Raw genomic sequence first — 16352 nt, 5'->3', positions numbered from 1 at the left:
CACTGGCAATTTGGCATCTGCCTGTCCTCTGCTCAGCCCCATACCTTGAGCTGGGTTTATCTTGCACACATTTACTGCCAGCCTTGGTGCGCCGGGCTGCCTGGCCTGCCCAGCCCCACCGTCAGCGCTTTTTTTGGGAGATAATTACCCCAGCTCAAAGCCCCCTCAGCCAATCGTGTCCTGCTATTCATGCGAGCTGTTTCATAATGCTGTTTTGAACCCTGTTGGTGGCATAATTAAGATTTAATTAAATACAGGAATAGAAACATGTTGTTCATTTGACCATCTGTGAGTCAATGACTGTGGTGGTTTTCGGAGTTTCTACGCTACATGCTGTTAGTGAGTGTTTCATATTATTTTCCATCTCCCCAACCATACTTGCACGTTTTCGGAGCCACCAAAGAGCCAGAGCAGATATTATGATGTTATTATAATCTTGTGTGGGTGATCATCTCTTTCTGCTGCTCTTTGTTATTGATCCTGTCCCTCAAATCAGGCCTCAAGTGTAGCTGGAGCTGCTGGGACCATGGGGAATGGGGATGCCAAAAGGAAGATGGCTCAATCCAAAGATAAAAATGAAAAGGAGGGGAATTTTGTTGATTTGTTTTGTTGGTGAAATCTTCAAACAATAATAATAATAATAATAATAATAAAGAAGAAGAAGTATAACAACAATAGTATTTTTCTTAGTGTCTTCTACAGCACCTGGCATAAAAGCAGCCCAGGACAGACCTGGTAATAATCAAGTACCCAAAGTGCACATCAGGACCACAGAGTGGCTCCTCCTCCAACCAAAGCACAGGAAATGTTGAGCTGATGTGCCCAAATTGTGCATTTTTCAGTTTGACAAAAACTCTTTGTGAGTTGGTGTTGAATATAAGTCACATCTAAATGAAAAGGGTGGGGTTTCCCCTAATTAAAACTGGTTTATTTCTGAAACTCTAGATGGGAAATATTTTGAGTTCAACAAAATATTATGGGGATAAATTTGGTTAAATGTTGTGTTTTTAAATAGTGTAAAATTCACCCTGAGCCAAAACTGAAACATTTTGTCTCAGATACAATGAAATGTCGTGTTTGATCAGAACATTTCCTTCCCTACTGTTTGCTGGCCTAAGGGATGAAAGTGAAAGAAGTTTAACTCAAAGAATATTGATGTCTTCTTGGATTTTTCTTGGGGAGGAAGAAAGAAGTGTGTCAACCACCCAGCCCCAAAATAAATGCTTTACAAAGCTTGTGCCGAGGCACTTAAGAAAGCATGGCAGGATTTTGCTCCTCTTGATTCGCTGCTTTACACTGCCAAATTTATCTACTTTTTAAATCACAATACTGCTTCAAAAATCAGAATTTTAGTGCAATAATTCCTTTTTCTGTATTTTGTTTTTTGTTTGTACTCACATTTTTTGGGTTTCTGCATTGGGGCACACATGAGGGTGACCAGTTGGGTTAGCAAAAATAACAGATACTTCCAAATATTTGAAAAAAAATGTTTGGGAAAATGAACGTTTCCTGAAATTGGGAGGAAAATAAGTGGGAAAAACACTGATGGTTTATTTCAGACTCAAAAGGAGTGGATCCATGTTTTTTTCTTAATAGAGAAGTTTTGGTTGAAGTTCTGTGGTGATGTTCTTCCTAACAATGCTCCACGAGCATGTAAAGCACACGACTGTGACATCTCCTCTGCCTCTTAATTTATCTCGGTTCCACGAATTTTCAGAGCTCCAGGAATCACTGTTAGCTGCCATCCTCCTCCACCTCATTCCAGCCTCTTCCTAAATGGGAGGTGTAGAGGGATCCTGGTGTTCCAAAGGGACATTTTGGTCCCCACCATCACTGAGTGGTGACAACCACCCAGTGATCCCAACTTCCAAACCAATCCTACTCTTCTCCTGCTCCAGTATGTCCCAAGCATCTCTGGCTCTGCTGCTTTTCTTTGTGCCTTTATCATCATCCAGGACACACCATGGACGGCTCGTGGCTTTCCAGGCCATCAGTAGGTTTTGGGAAAAGAGGATGGGATGTTCCAGGGAGCTGCAGGAAGGGACTGAGAGAAGGTCCTAAGGCAGCAAGGAATTGGTTTCGTACTTATAGATAATCTCATCCCAATTTTAATGGTGTTTGGAAGTCCCTGCTGGGCTCAGTCCCACTCTGTGGCCAGCCCTGAGATTTGGCAGGTGCTGGGACAGCAGGAGTTTCAAAATGTTTTGCAATCTGTCTCTGCTCCCGTTGAAATTGCTGCCTTGGAAAAATCCCACTTTTGTTTCAACTGGTTACCCTAAAAAATGAGCGGAAAGGGCTCATTTTGCCCCCATTGAGTGGCCCTGGCCGATGGGACAATGATGGGACATTGCTCTTCTCCAACCTCGATTTCCAGCATCCAGGAATTTGGCTCGGCACTGGAGCCGAATGGAGCCACCGGCCCCATGCTGGGATGAGGATGGACAGGGTCCAAGGCACTCCGACCTTCCCAGCCCCACAGGCCTCTCCTCTGCTCCAAAGCGTCCCAGGAATGAGCAAAACTCTGGGAAATGCAGAAGAAGCTCATAAACACCTGAAATCATTTTCAAAGGGCACAGAGAGAAATTTATCGCTCAGTGAGAGCTGTAATTTATTCCAAGTGTTCAGCCTATGATTTGAATATTATTTGACTTTGGAATATCTTTTCCTTTAAAAAAAAGCCCCAAACGCACACAGTGCATGGATATTTCTTGTCCTCAAAGTGGAGCTGAGCTACATTCTTGCCATCCCTTTAACTCATCCCTGACACGGTGTATTTACAACAAAAAACACACATCCAGCATGTGTGGCTGTGAAACAGAATTCCCTCTGGGAGAATTTGCCCCTGGACAGATGTGGTTCAAGTCACCTTTCTGTCTGACAGAGTAGATGAGCTCCAGGAGCCCAACTTCCATAGGCAAGGAATGATGAGAGGCAGAAATGGGAGCTGCGTTATTCAGATTTTCACCCTTTCCCAGTTGCTCTTAGAAACTGCCATTTTTAAAGGTTTCTATTTTTCTCAGCAAAACTAAATTTTCTGTGTAAAAGGGTGTTTGGTTAGGTTTTTTCCCTGTGTTTTGAATCCAAAAATAGGACTGTAAAATCAGAAAAACACCATTGGTTATAAGTAAAAGTCGGCTCGGCTTTTATGAAACATTTTTCGTGTGCCGTAAAATCAGCATTTGGCTTCTAAAAACCTAGATATTTTGGAGGAAAACTTTGCATTAATATTGGGATGGGTACATCTAATTTCATTTTTTAGAGTCAGGATTATAAATCTAATTAGACTTTAAAGCAGAATTCTAATTAGGCTTAGAATTCTAATTACACTTAAGATTCTGATTAGACTTGGACTTAGAATTATAATTGTACTTGGACCTAGAACTGGAATTCTAATTAGAGTTAGGATTCTGATTAGACTTGGACTTAGAATTATAATTGTACTTGGACCTAGAATTGGAATTCTAATTAGACTTAAAATTCTGATTAGGCTTGGACATATATTTATACTTGGACTTACAATTCTGATTGGACTTGGACATAGAATTATAATTAGACTTGGACTTAGGATTGTAATTAGATTTAGAATTCTGATTAGACTTGGATGTAGAATTATAATCGGACTTACAATTCTGATTAGATTTGGATTTAGAATTCTAATTTGACCTGGACTTAGAGTTAACATTCTAACCAGCCACTAGAATAAGAAAGCTGACGGGCATTTCCCTTGCAATAGCTGCAGTTTTCAGGCATTTCTGAAGCTATAACTTCATCTCTGACCTAGGGGAGGGAAGTATTTGAGCCTGGCTTTATTTAGGGTCCCACTTAATCCCTCTCTGAGTGTGGAGGGTGTAAAGATCCCATGAGCTCTGGTTCTGAGGTGGCCGAGACCTCGCTGAGGTTTTTCTCTCTCTGCACTGAGATTCCCTGAGCTCGGGGAGCTGCTCAGAGGAAATAGATCCGTGCATTATCAAGTAATTCCTGGGAACTGGGCTCAGTTGCAGCAGTAATGCTTTCCAGGCTTGTGTCTCAGCTACCACCTATCCACAGGGCGTCTTCTGAACCTGCCTTGACTCCCGCATCGCTTCGAAAATGCAGGATTTTGGGAGGAATATTCCCTTTCTGATGTTTTTCTCCTCCCTAAGTGGAAATGTCAGTGTTTATTTGCGAACGGCAGAAGAATGCTGTAGGGTTTTCTCTTTCCTTTTTTCCCCCTCAGGTGTTTTTTTGGCACAGCTACAGTGTGATTTAAGATAAACAAATAAATTAAAAGATAGGCTCAAATATTGAAAGCCTCGCCGGTGTGGCTGTCAGAGGGACCCCTCCCGACAGCACCCCCGCTCCTCTCCATTACCGTGACGCTCTCCCATTTTCCTCTGAACTCTGGCACTCCACATTGCAGGAGACTGGCACAAACAGTGTCTTTATTCCGAGGGAAGGCCGCTGGGTCAGGTACCTCACATCCTGGATCAATAAAGATGCCGGCAAGGCTGGCTTCCCCTTCCCGGGATCGCTGCGAGCGGGGTCTGCTGTTGGAGGTCTACGGAAGATGCCGAGGGCTGCTTTGTGCTGGAGGTAGGAGAGCAGGGAGGGAGCCTTGGCCGTCTGCTGTCTGTGCAGGAGCTGCACGATGTGCTCGCATCCCAACAGGTTTGGAGCCACGTGCCTGCGTTTATCCAGGCTTTCTCCTGCCCATGGGAAACTTTGGGATCGCAGCAAGCCGTGGGTTAAAGCCTCGTGCCTCTATCTCTGCTGATAAGAGCGTTTCCTGTGTTTAGGCACAGTTTAAACTGAACTTTCCAGGTGGAATGAAGGGTTATTGAGCCCTCTGTGTTACGATAAAGCTCATGTTCAGAATATCCTATCCCATGTCCAAGCGGGCAAAAGTCAGTTCCAGATTCGGGCTTTTTACAGGATCCAAGAGGGTCCAGCCGTGGTCACTACAACAGTGTGCGGACTGAACATTTGGGAACACTGCTCCCTGTGCCTGAAACCTGGTTTTATACCTAACATATCGTTTGGGATAAATTGTCAGAGCAGCAGGTGTGTTATTCCAAGTCTATGTTTAATTTGATGTGCAGTGAAACATTTCGAAGTGCTCAGATGTCTTGTAGAGAAAGATGCCAGGAAAGAGTGAAGTGGTTGCATCGGATATGAAATATGAATAAAGGGGGTTTTGTTTTGTCTCTGTCTTCAGGGAAGCAGAGAAAGAAGAGGTCTCCTCCAAGACGAGTATATTTCTATGTTAAAAATAATTTGCCAAGCAGAAGTAAAATGATGCTCCGCAGCAGCGGAACAAAACAAAATTCTTCCATGAGCTTCCCAGTAGAATATATATTTTTTTAATTTAATGGAGTTAATCCTTGTTTGTTTACCTTCTTGATTATATTAACCAGCAAGGTAGTGATTAAAGGCAGGAGTGTAGCTCATGCTAATTATATTTAAAGCCTCTGAACCTGTTTCTTTTTAGTTAGCGATGATTACAATAAACACACCTGCACTATTTTACAAGCAGGCTTGGCCCTGGCTTGGGGTGCCAGGAAAGGCCAGGATTTAACCCTGCTTGGCAGTGCCCTCATACAAAGTGGGGTTTTTCCAAGGAATCTGGGAATTGCGGTGTGGAGAGACTGGAACGAGTGGCTGGGCAGGTCTTGATTGAAAATAAAAATGGATTAAACACTAATTAAATTCACTGTGTCCCTCAGCAGGTAAAGCAGAGGCTAAATGTGCCCTTGTGTGAACGTTCATGAGTGTGTTGGTCAACATCAGTGGCTCTGCAGGACCCGTTCTGGTCTTAGCCTAAACCAGTACAAACCATTGCCCCTCCTGGTTTATACAGGAGCTGGCTGCCTTAATTGTGGAGCACAGAAATATTCTCATAAAAAGAACATTTCTCCTTTAGAGTGCCGGGTTTGGGTTAATATGTGGGGGTTTCAAACAAAAATAAGACTCACAGAATTTAATTCACCGTGGCAGAGTGGTTTGGGGAGATAACATCTTCTATTCCTGCTGTTTAATTAAACCCAGATTTTTATTTGCTGTACCTTTTAATTAAAGAGGAATAAGATATTTGCCCTCCTAAGGCATCTGGTTGATTTTATAAAATGATGGGGTTTGGGTTTTTTTTTTTTGGTTTTACTTTCTAGTTTGAGATTGAAATGCACCACTCTTCTCCAGCATATTTTTTTATTGAAGAGAGGTTAGGCAGCTTTTCCTCAGCTCTGGAGGCTGGGAGACAGCCACAACCATGAAATTCGCCTCCAAATTCGAGCTGATCTGCTCACAAAGCAAGGAGGAATAAAAAAAAGTCCTCCCTGCAGCTGTGGACTTGAGCTAGGAATAGGTACCAACTTAACAGATATCACAAAGCAGAAGAAGGGGAAAAAAATTCAAGTAAGGCAAAAAACCACTTCCCTTGCTATTTATCCAGGGGCTTCAATTTGTTTAAGCAGTGAGAGTATTTTAAAAAAGTATTTATTTTGCGTTCATATGGTAGTGATGAATTAAAACAAATTCCCTGAATGCTTTTTAATGTGGTTTCTTAACTGCTTTTTACTGCTTGGAAAAGATCAGTATTTATATTATTATGAATTTGATCTCACTATTTGAGCTAAACACCTCTACAAGAGAGGCTGCTCGGCTCTTCCATGTTTAATTTTATGAAATCTCTCAAAAGTTAAGGGCAGCATGTTTCAACCTCAAAATAAGATCAGATCTCTTCAGATTTCCCTTGAATGTTCCACATTATTTTTGTAGGGCACAGTTCTTCCTCCACATTATTTAAAATACCTTGAAAGTCGATAATTTCTGATTATTTTTTTAAAAATATATATCAGCGACACTTCCAAGGCTTTTCCAGCTTCTTCCACCTATTTGATTTCACAGTTTCATGGGATTGCAGAGTTATTATTGCTTTTTAACACTATGAATTCTCTGGGAAGGTAGCAACCACGTATTACTTTCATTTTGCAGAGTGGTTGAGTTCCAACCCTGGCTCGGAGTCGCGTGTTTTCCCGATGTTTTACCCCAAGGAGAACGGTTTGGCTGTGGAAGAGCAGCACCAGGAACGCTTCACAAAGATGTAAGAGCTGGGAGAAAAATATAATGTGGAAAAAAGAAAATTGAGTTATTGAAAGAGTTTTGGGGTTTTTTTTTTTTTTTTTTTTTTTTTTTTTTTTTTTTTCTTTTTTGTTCTGGTTTTTGTTTGGCTCAGGGATTTTTCACCCCCTGGAAGCAGATCCATCACTCTGCTGGGGCAGTGTTATGTTTCTGAGCCTGAAATTCCTGTCACGATGCGGCAGAAATCCTACCCCAGGGTGTCAGAAGGAGAGTCGGATAGTGTCTGTTGGAAACATACTGATAATATGGAATTACCTTCCTGGAAAAGGTGGATTTAGGAGTGCAGCATGTATTCCAACAGCAGAAAGGATACGCCTGTAAGGTGTTGATCCATCCCAGCACAGGAGTTTATCCTCTGTGCTAATTGCACCCTCATGTCAGCTCTGCCTAATTTAAGTATAAGCCAGGCTTCTTTTTAAACATGTGCTTTGTAGCTTCCCTGGCCTGATAAAGCGGGATTAAATGCTGCAAATCTGCCTGTTGGATGTGCAAAAATCAGTGCAAGGGCTCCTTGCGGCTGGGAAGTTTTGCCTTGTCTTGCTGCATCACCCAAAATACATGAATGGGTTGGTGTGCACTTCCTCAGGAGGGGGAAATTATGGAATGGAGATAATAAATGCAGTACCAGAAGTGTCTGTGATGTTTCAAACAGCACCAGGAGAGAGGTGCTGGCTGGAGAGCGTCTGCGAGCCAAAAACCTTGGGAACCGCAGGCCAGAATTCCAGGTACCCGAACAACGGGAGAGTTGGACGCTTGTTGAAAAGCAGGTCTGGGATTAACTCCCTGCCTGGGCCCGGTGCTGTAACCTCCAATAATGGCTGTTCCAGTTCATATAAGTTTATTGTGCCCTGGAGAGCTGCGGCACCGCGGGCTGGGGAAAGCGCTCCCGCGCGCTCCAGCGGGGGAGCGGGAACGCGCTCCCTTCTCAGCAGCTCACTTAGCAAAAATACCCTCCCTGGGCATTTTGCTAAGTGAGCCAGAGCCACGAGCTGGGAATGGGGTTTGGATAAGACTTGTCTGTCAGTGGGACTTGTTGCTGGAAGGGCAGAGAGAGGGGAACGCGCCGAGCACCGGAGAGGCTGCAAGGAAAGGCCCACCAGGCCAATGTCACCTCATGATAGATAACAATTCCTGATCTCCGTATGGAAGGCTTTATTATTCCCTCTTTTCCTATGCCACATTTCCAGGAGACAGGGACATGAATGTGAGCACACCCCAAACAGCCAAAACCTGGGATTGCCCTTCCTGTTGCTCCGTTTCCATCTTCGTGCAGCAGTGTCTGACGGGAACAGCCTGGGCTAAAATTTTCCATGCTCAGTGTCTGCTTCAGCCTGATTGTTTTTGGAAAGGGCTTTTGGAGGAGATGGCTTAGCCATCCCTGGGAGTGGGATCAGAGAAAGAGGCATCTCGCCATGGTGCAAGCACTTCCAAGATGAGAGCAGAGACAATGCTGTGCTGCTTCCTGTGGGTGTTCAGGATCAGTGGATGCTCTGCCTGAAGGCTTTTTGTGCCAGCTCATGGCATCTTGGCTCCCTTAGAGAAGTACTTCCCTAATATTTCAAAGCATTCAGGCGCTGCAGAGGAAGGCATTGTAAGGCTAATTTTTTAATGATTTTTTTAAAATTTTTTATTCTTTATTAATTTTTATTTTTCTATAATTCTCTTTCTCTATGCAAGGTGTGTAAACAGGATGTGGAAAGACACATAAAAATGTCTTCAGAAGGATAAAACACAAGGGTTTGGGGTGAAGAGGCATAAAACACGATCTAAGTGCAGGGATAGATAGCTGTGCACAGCCTTTATATGCAGTTTTTGCAGCAGATGTTTCTGTTCACTCTGCTCCCCGAGGTGATGATCTGCTTTCCGTGGTCTGAGATGGAGCAGGGATGCCGGCAGGAGCCATCCTCTGCTTTTGGAAAGGCGAGATTGTAATCCTGGACCACGAGAGGGCACTGCCTGCAGCTGGATTCCCCTCAGCTCAAACCCCGGCTTGGATAGTGGATCCAAAACATTATCTGCTTTTATTCCAGTCCCCCTCTCCCCCTCTCCTGGCAAAGAATTCTCTTTGAGATTGGAATCGCTTTGGCGCTGGAGTTTCCCTGTTCAGATGCACTCGGGCTTCAGCAAACAGACTGGGTGGGAGTCATCTAAAATTAGCCATCGTGGTGGAAATTACACTTTGTTCCCACAGAAGGAGCTGATGTGGCTTGGAAGACTCTTCCCAAGGCCACATCCGGGGTGCCTACACATGGATTTATTGCGGGGATGCAGTTGGGAAAGCAGAGCTGGGTTGTTGCAAGGGGACTCCCACAAGTCATTCAGGACGCTGAGCCAGCTCTGAAAAGCCACCCCAGTGACTGTTTGCCTCTTTTGCCACCTGTGCAAAGGGACTGTCCTGCTCTAGGGTGTAGCTTTGACCACAGGGAGGGCTGGATCCACTCAGGGAACAGGTTCATTGCTTCCTTCCCAGTGTCTGACCCAGGAGCAAACATCTTCTGCCACAGGACAGCAACCCTCAGGCTGCTGTGAGCTCCTCCTGCTAATTCCCTGGGCCAGCCTCTCTGGGTCATATCCCATGCACATGGAGAGCATGGACACAGCCCAGGAAATCCTGTCCCAAATGGCCGTCACTAGGTTTGAAGGTGAATGAAGGTTGGGATGCAGTCCCTGCCACCCCACCTGAGGGCACACCATGGTGGTAGCACTCTCCAGGCAAGGGATTTTGGGCATGAGAGGTACAGAGAAACTTCATTCGTCTCTGCAACAGGAAGGGAATGAAGGAAAGAACACCTGGGATCTCCTTCATTAGCAGCCATTTTCCCAAGAATTCCCATTCCATCCCTTCCCTGGGAGGGTGGGCAGGCCCTGGCACAGGGTGCCCAGAGCAGCTGTGGCTGCCCCTGAATCCCTGATAGTGTCCAAGGCCAGGCTGGATGGGGCTTGGAGCAACCTGGGACAGTGGAAGGTGTTCCTGCCCATGGCAGGGGTGGAATGGGATAAGATTCAAGGTCCCTCCCAACCCAAACCCCCTGCTATGGGCAGGGACACTTTCCAATGTCCCAGGTGGCTCAGAAATGAAAACTTGCTGTTGTGGGTCTGTGGCAAAAAAAAAAAAAAAAAAAAAAAAAAAAAAAAAAAAAAATTAGAAAACCAAATTGTCCTTTCACTCCAAAATTGTCCCTGAAACTATCAACACCTTCTCAAAAGAACAGCTCCCAGTGGAGATGTGATTCCTTTTGTTCCAGGGTTTCCAGGTTGATGGAGAGCCACAGAGTATTGTTCCAGAAAGGGTCAGCAGTTTACTTTTGGGAGAAGGAAGGTGTAACAAATAATTCTCACATTTCTTGGCAAGGAGAGTGGCGGGCTGGAAATGGGGCTCTGTTTGGAATGAGCAATTCTCCTGCTGCTCTCGGGCCCTTCAGCTGCTCCTCAGAGTCTGGAGACCAGGGTAGAACTCCTCAGCACCTCCTGGCACCCTTCCATGGGAGATTTGGCTGTGGAATTGCAAAGGAAGCAGGGCTGAGGAAGACCAACAAGGTGGAGCCTGACCCTCGAACCAGGTTGGTCATGTGTATTCCCTGTTTGGGAATGTGCTGATGGACTGAGGAGCCTTGGATAGGCCTTCATAAAGTCATCTTAGTGTTTTGATCTGTGCAAGGGTGTCTGGGCTGCTGTACAGTCAGGTTGTGTGTGTACACTATAGGATTTGTGTAATTTATTCCTGGAACAAAATGTCAGGGTTCAGGACGTGAGATGAAGGAACAGAAAAATGAGGGTAACTTCAGTTCTCTGTCAGAGAATCTCACTGTGCTGCCAGTCAGGCTGTTGGCAGGTGAGTTGTGACCCAAGGAATGAGCCAGAACTCTGAGGGGAGAGGATGGGTGGACATGGAGCATATCCACAAAATCCGCCCTCAGCAGTTACCCTGGACTGGCATGGAGTGGAAATGTCCGGCACAGAAATAATTTCCCCCTCATCTTTCTGCCTGGTAGTCCACATCCAGGAGCTGAAGTTCAATCAGAAAAGTGCAGGTTTGTTCAAGAACAAATGTGTGTCCAGCCCTGGAGCTATTCAGGAATGGCTTTCCTGGAAAAAATTCCTGAAGAGCCAATTTGCTTTTGCTCAGTTTAGCAGGAAGGGAGCCATAGCTCCAGCTTGGCTTCCCTCAGCTAGAGAGAGCCAATGTCCTCTTGATTTGCTTTTATGTACCTGAAGTTAATGGGACCATCAGAGACTGACCTGATTCTGTGGCACGTTCAGCATTTCAGCAGCCAGTTGCATCCAAATGATTTAACAGCACATCACCCAAAAAGCAACACTTGCTTTAGCAATTTGGGCTAGAGCATCAGCTGGAAGAGCCTGGCAGACTCCAGGCAGCTTGGGGAGGGCAGGCAGAGGCGGTCTGTCCCCTCCAGGCTGCACCAATGGGCATAAATCAAATGTGGCTTTGCTGAATGTGATGGAATGGAACCGGTGTCAACCATGGTGTGTGTGAGGACAAACATCTTCATCAGTGGCAATAAATGTATTGACCCCCTACTCATTGATTCAAGAGCCCAAGGTTAAGGTTTCAGCTCCCAAAAGGAATATTTTATTTCTGGTTTTGACTTCAACCCAAGCCCTAGTCCTTACATATACTGCTGCATGGTTAATTTGCTGTGGTTTTTCCAAGCTCGGAGTCTCATCGAGCTCCAAGAGCTTGATCCTCAAAGCCCTGCTTTGTGTGATCATCAGATTTGTGTGATGATTCCTTGACAGCAGCAGAGATAGGTGGGAGTGACCCCACAGGAGGCAGAGCTTGCCAGCCTGCAGGCCCCATCCCAGCTGGCAAATCCTGTAGAAATCCCATGGTGGTGCTGGTGGAACTGGGCTGTGGGAAGCTCAGCAGATATTTCTGTCCATCCTGACATTGTTATTTGAGTGTGGAGCACCAGTGATGGATGTTTGCACCTCAGGAGGAGGCTTTATCTTCCCTCCTCAGCTGGAGGCACCACGTGGAGGAAAGGCTCTGACCCAGGACCATTCTATCATTATGATGCTTTTGGTACCAATGGCTTCTCCAGGTTTGCTGCCCATCCAAACAAGCAGTGCCTGAACCCGAAAGATCCCTCAAAATCACCTTTCTGTGGATGTGCTTCCTGCTGCTAGCTGCACACATCCAGCTTGCTTCCAAAGCCATTATCCAGGATTTCTAGGCTGGAGCAAAAGACAAAGAAAGAGATTTCTGCTTGTAACCAGGTGCCTGCAGCAAATATTTATTTCAGAGCATGGCATTATTATCCCTGTGCCCAGCAGAAAGCTCTGCTGCAGGGTAGAGAAAAGCAGGGCAGATTCAAATCTTTGAAATGAGGGATATCTGGAGACAGGGATTCTGGATGCCCAAAATTGGCTTGGGGTAAAGGACTTTTTAGTCCTGATGGGAGATGATTCCCCCACCAGCCATGACAGCCCTGGGGAGGCATTTTTGTACCCTGGTGATTGGGGGGTGTGACCTGAGGGCTCAGGCTGAGGACAGCTTGGCGGGAGGTATCCCAAATCCCTGTTGCCCTCAGTGGGACCTTGGAGAAATAAAGATCCGGTTGAAAATCCATGGAAAGCCCTACTGGGATTATTTGGGCCACTGAGATGGGTATGGAGCTCTCAGCCCTGGCTTGGGTCCCACTGAGCCCTCATCTCACCAGGAAGGTGACAATGTCATAGCTGCTCCTGTGACATTTTGATGACATGGAGGATCAGCATTTCCAGAGTAGAGAAGGAGGTAAGAGTAGAAAAATGCATTTTCAGGGTTTTTTTGTTTGTTTGTTTGTTTTGTTTTTTAAGATTTTTATCTTTTCAGGTGCTGTTTACTATAAAAATTCATCCAATTGTCTTAAGCAGGTGAGAAAGCAGAGTCAAAATTTTATATTGAATGTTTTATTCTAAATTGACTGAAGTACATTGTTGCACCTAAGGTGAAATTCCCCTTTTCATTTTGACAGAAAAATTGAAAAGCTAAAAAGGTCCTTCACAGTTTCCTCCTCTATGGCCCCTCTTCACTTTCCCCAAAGCCAGAACCAGAGCAAAAGCTCAGCTCCTGACGTGCTTTTGCTTCATAGAGATGGGAGATGTGAGATGAACTAATGAGAATGATAAATTATAAATACATTTCATTTTCTTTCCTGCTACAAAATGCCATGATAAAGAACATTAAGGTATAATGGTTTCAGATTGAGGGTGGGCAGGCCCTGGCACAGGTGCCCAGAGCAGCTGTGGCTGCCCTGGGATCCCTCGAAGTGCCCAAGGCCAGGCTGGACACTGGGGCTTGGAGCAGCCTGGGATTGTGGAAGGTGTCGCTGCCTGTGGCAAGGGGTGGGAATGAATGTCAGCTTTAAGGTTCCTTCCACCCAAACCTTTCTGTGATTCTGTGAAGTCATGAAAAACTTTCGATATCTACAGATATCTCACCTCCTGGACTTTCATGGTCTCTGAATCACTGGTGACTTTCACAACCATCACCCTGGATATCTTAAGCCAAGCACTGGATTTTCACAGGTTGCTTAGCTTTTTTCTTTTGTTCTTGTTTCTCACATGCTGGAAACGGGATTTGGACATAATCCTCATCCAGTGGAAGAAAAAATGTTGGGGCTGTGGTTGTGCTGGCACTGGTTCTCAGTGTTTTGCTGTTCTTAAGTGGGCGCAAGTCTATCAGCAGTGAGAAAGAGAAGCAGAAGGCCCCAAAGAGCCATGAATCAGCCGAGAAAGGGGCCGGGTGCTGGGAATGTGGTGGGGAAGTGCTCTGGGACAATGAGTGAGGTCGTTGGCGCCGCATTCTCTGCAGTGCTGGGAATTGAGCAGCTGGTACCCAGCACTCCAGGTTTTGCTGCCTTTAAAGGCCTTTCCTTAATCCCACTTTACCCAGGACAGGCGGGCTGTCAGATCTGCACAAGGGAGAGAGGAAAACACGGTCATTTCAACATTTAAATTAACCTTCAACAAGTCAACTATCCAGCCTCTCCAGCAGAAGAGCCTCATTCAATTGGATCTTTCCAAGTGGAGCTCTTCAGGACAGGAAGCATGGAAAAAGAGGGATCCCAACGAGAAATATTTGTGTTCTTTAAAATATGTTAAAAGTGGGGGAAGCTGGCCACTAAAATACAATTTTTTATTGTAGTCAAGAGAGTTATAATCAGGGGTGTATCAGGAGTCATTTCCCCAGTCATCCAGATAATGGAAATTAATAGGCAAGGAGAAAAAACTGGATTAACTTTTCCTTTCAAGTAAACTGATTGCTTTTCCTCGGCTGGCTCTGTCCCTTTAGCACTTCCCTGTAATATGAAAGAGGAATATTTCTATTCACTGACTTTTCTCTTTCTTACTTGTGCTGTACTTTTTGAGGGTTCATTTTGAAGGCCCCATTCCAAGATCCAAAGGAACATATACAGTAAAGGAACAGAGTTGGAAAGGGGATTAATTAACTTAAAATGCAAAGTACCAAGAACTACTCTGCTCCTCCCTGCTCAAAACAGGGAGCCTTCTGAGACTGAGGCCCTGTGTTGGGCAGTTTGGGCAATTTCCCATCTTGACCACACAATGGCCTGATGAAAAATACATTCTGGAGAAGAAAGGCCTAAATTCATTCCAGCTAAGTCAGAGATTAAGTACAAACCAAACAGAAAACTGAATAACAGCCCTCCACTTTAAAATAGAAATAATTATATAAGATTATAAATTGCAAATAGACATTTACTTCCCCATATTTTGAAAATAGCTTGAAATTTGAACACTCTGTCTTGTGCATCCTGGTTCATGTGTCGAACCGTAACCTCTGAGAAACTCTAGGTTACTGGAACATCTGTATTTTAAGAAATTAAATGCTGTTTGTGTCCAAACCCAGGTGTTTTTGTCAGTCAAGTACAAGCTAAAAAAACCTTCTAAAGAAACATAGGAAATGTCTAAGGGCTCCATCAGAAAAGAACAATTTTGCACAGAATTTTTTTAAAAGTCTAAAAAAATATTTTGAGAGTAAAAATCTTTCCTCTTTGTAAAAAGAATCTTAGCAAGTTGCTTTTGGATGGTGGAGGGGGGGATTTTTAAAATAAAAGAAATTTTTTAAATGTTTAAAATTTTTAAAATTTCTTTTTCAAAGAAAAAAATTCCTCCTTAAAAGAAAGTTAGAGAAGAGGGAGAACTATGATTTTCTGCTGCAACTTGATTGAGATTTCCTCTCTTTTAAGGTCATTTCTATGCCGATTCAGAGCTATTGGGGTGTGACAAGTGACTGCCCCAAATCAGCTCCCGAAGGTTGCTCTGCTCCCCCGAAACACCGCCCGCCCTCGCTCACCGCTCGTGTTCCAGGCCGGGCGCTGGGGGCTTCGGGTGCCGCTCCTCAGGCACTGCTCCACGTAGGCCTTGGGGTGGCAGCCGGACAGGAGGATGTCCCCGAGCAGGGCGATGTAGGCGATGGCCAAGCGCAGCGTGTCGATCTTGGAGAGGCGCCTCTCGTAGGGGAAGGTGGGCACGCGGCCGCGCAGCTCCTCGAAGGCCGCGTTGATGCTGAGCATCCGCCGGCGCTCGCGGAGGTTGGCAGCGCGGCGCTGCCGGGGCTGCCCGGGGGGCTCCGGAGGGACTGGGCACTTGTCCAGCTCAGCACCCCCTGGTTCTGTCCAGGAGGGCTCTGCCAGGCACTCCAGGAGAAAGTTCTCCAGCTGAGTGTCGGGATCTGGCGGCTCCCAGAGGAGAGATTCCGCAGTGGGGTCTCCCTCCTCGAAGCTGTAGCAAAGCTCTTCCATGCCCTGGCCTGCCAGGCTCAAGAGACACTCACAACTTCAGGTTAAACTGGTTTATCAAGAAAATGAGGTTCTAATCTCATTAACAACCCCCACCCCAACAAATGCGGGCACGGAGTTCTGGTTGTGTCCTTGGGGAAGATTATGGAAAAATTTTCCACAGTTGCAAATCCAAGTGGGACTCAGGATTTAAATACTTCATGTCTTCTCAGCAGGAAATACTTCATGGCTCCTCTTCTCCTCTCAAAACTAATTAGTACACGTGCTTCCCTTTTTACTAGCTGTCCACTGCAAAACAATATGAATGAAATGAAGACAGAATGAGATTTCTATTTTCTTTCTCCTGGAAAATCCATTGAAGCAGTTATTGAGCCCTTCCACAGGTCCACTCTCTCCACCTCCTGTTTAGAAGAGGTTCACAGAGGGATTTTGTTTGGTGAGGAGTGGTTGGAGGAAGGAACAAAATAGTCC

The 16352-nt window shown here is 45.3% G+C and overlaps 1 protein-coding gene across 1 annotated transcript; it reads right to left on the bottom strand.

Moving 5' to 3' along the window:
• Positions 1–13995: 13995 nt before the first annotated feature.
• On the bottom strand, positions 13996–15884 carry LOC121333693 (helix-loop-helix protein 13-like). The gene is made up of 2 exons (XM_041400269.1): positions 15437–15884; positions 13996–14033 (listed from the first exon to the last, which is right to left on the bottom strand). The coding sequence occupies exons 1-2, from the start codon at positions 15882–15884 to the stop codon at positions 13996–13998; spliced, it is 486 nt and encodes a 161-aa protein (XP_041256203.1).
• Positions 15885–16352: the final 468 nt, after the last annotated feature.

This window comes from Onychostruthus taczanowskii, unplaced genomic scaffold (genome assembly GCF_017590055.1).
Source record: "Onychostruthus taczanowskii isolate IOZ18803 unplaced genomic scaffold, ASM1759005v1 scaffold176, whole genome shotgun sequence".
Taxonomy (NCBI): Eukaryota; Metazoa; Chordata; class Aves; order Passeriformes; family Passeridae; genus Onychostruthus; species Onychostruthus taczanowskii.
The sequence above is the reverse complement of the archived record's forward strand: the minus strand, read 5'-3'. Positions and strand labels throughout refer to the sequence as shown.

Bases quoted from the DNA above. Each gene is read 5' to 3' on its own strand.
- LOC121333693 (XM_041400269.1), bottom strand. From the start codon at position 15,884: ATGGAAGAGCTTTGCTACAGCTTCGAGGAGGGAGACCCCACTGCGGAA. The intron at 14,034-15,436 runs GTGAGCGAGGGC...TCCCTTGTGCAG, and splicing joins CCCGGCCTGGAACACGAGCG to ATCTGACAGCCCGCCTGTCC.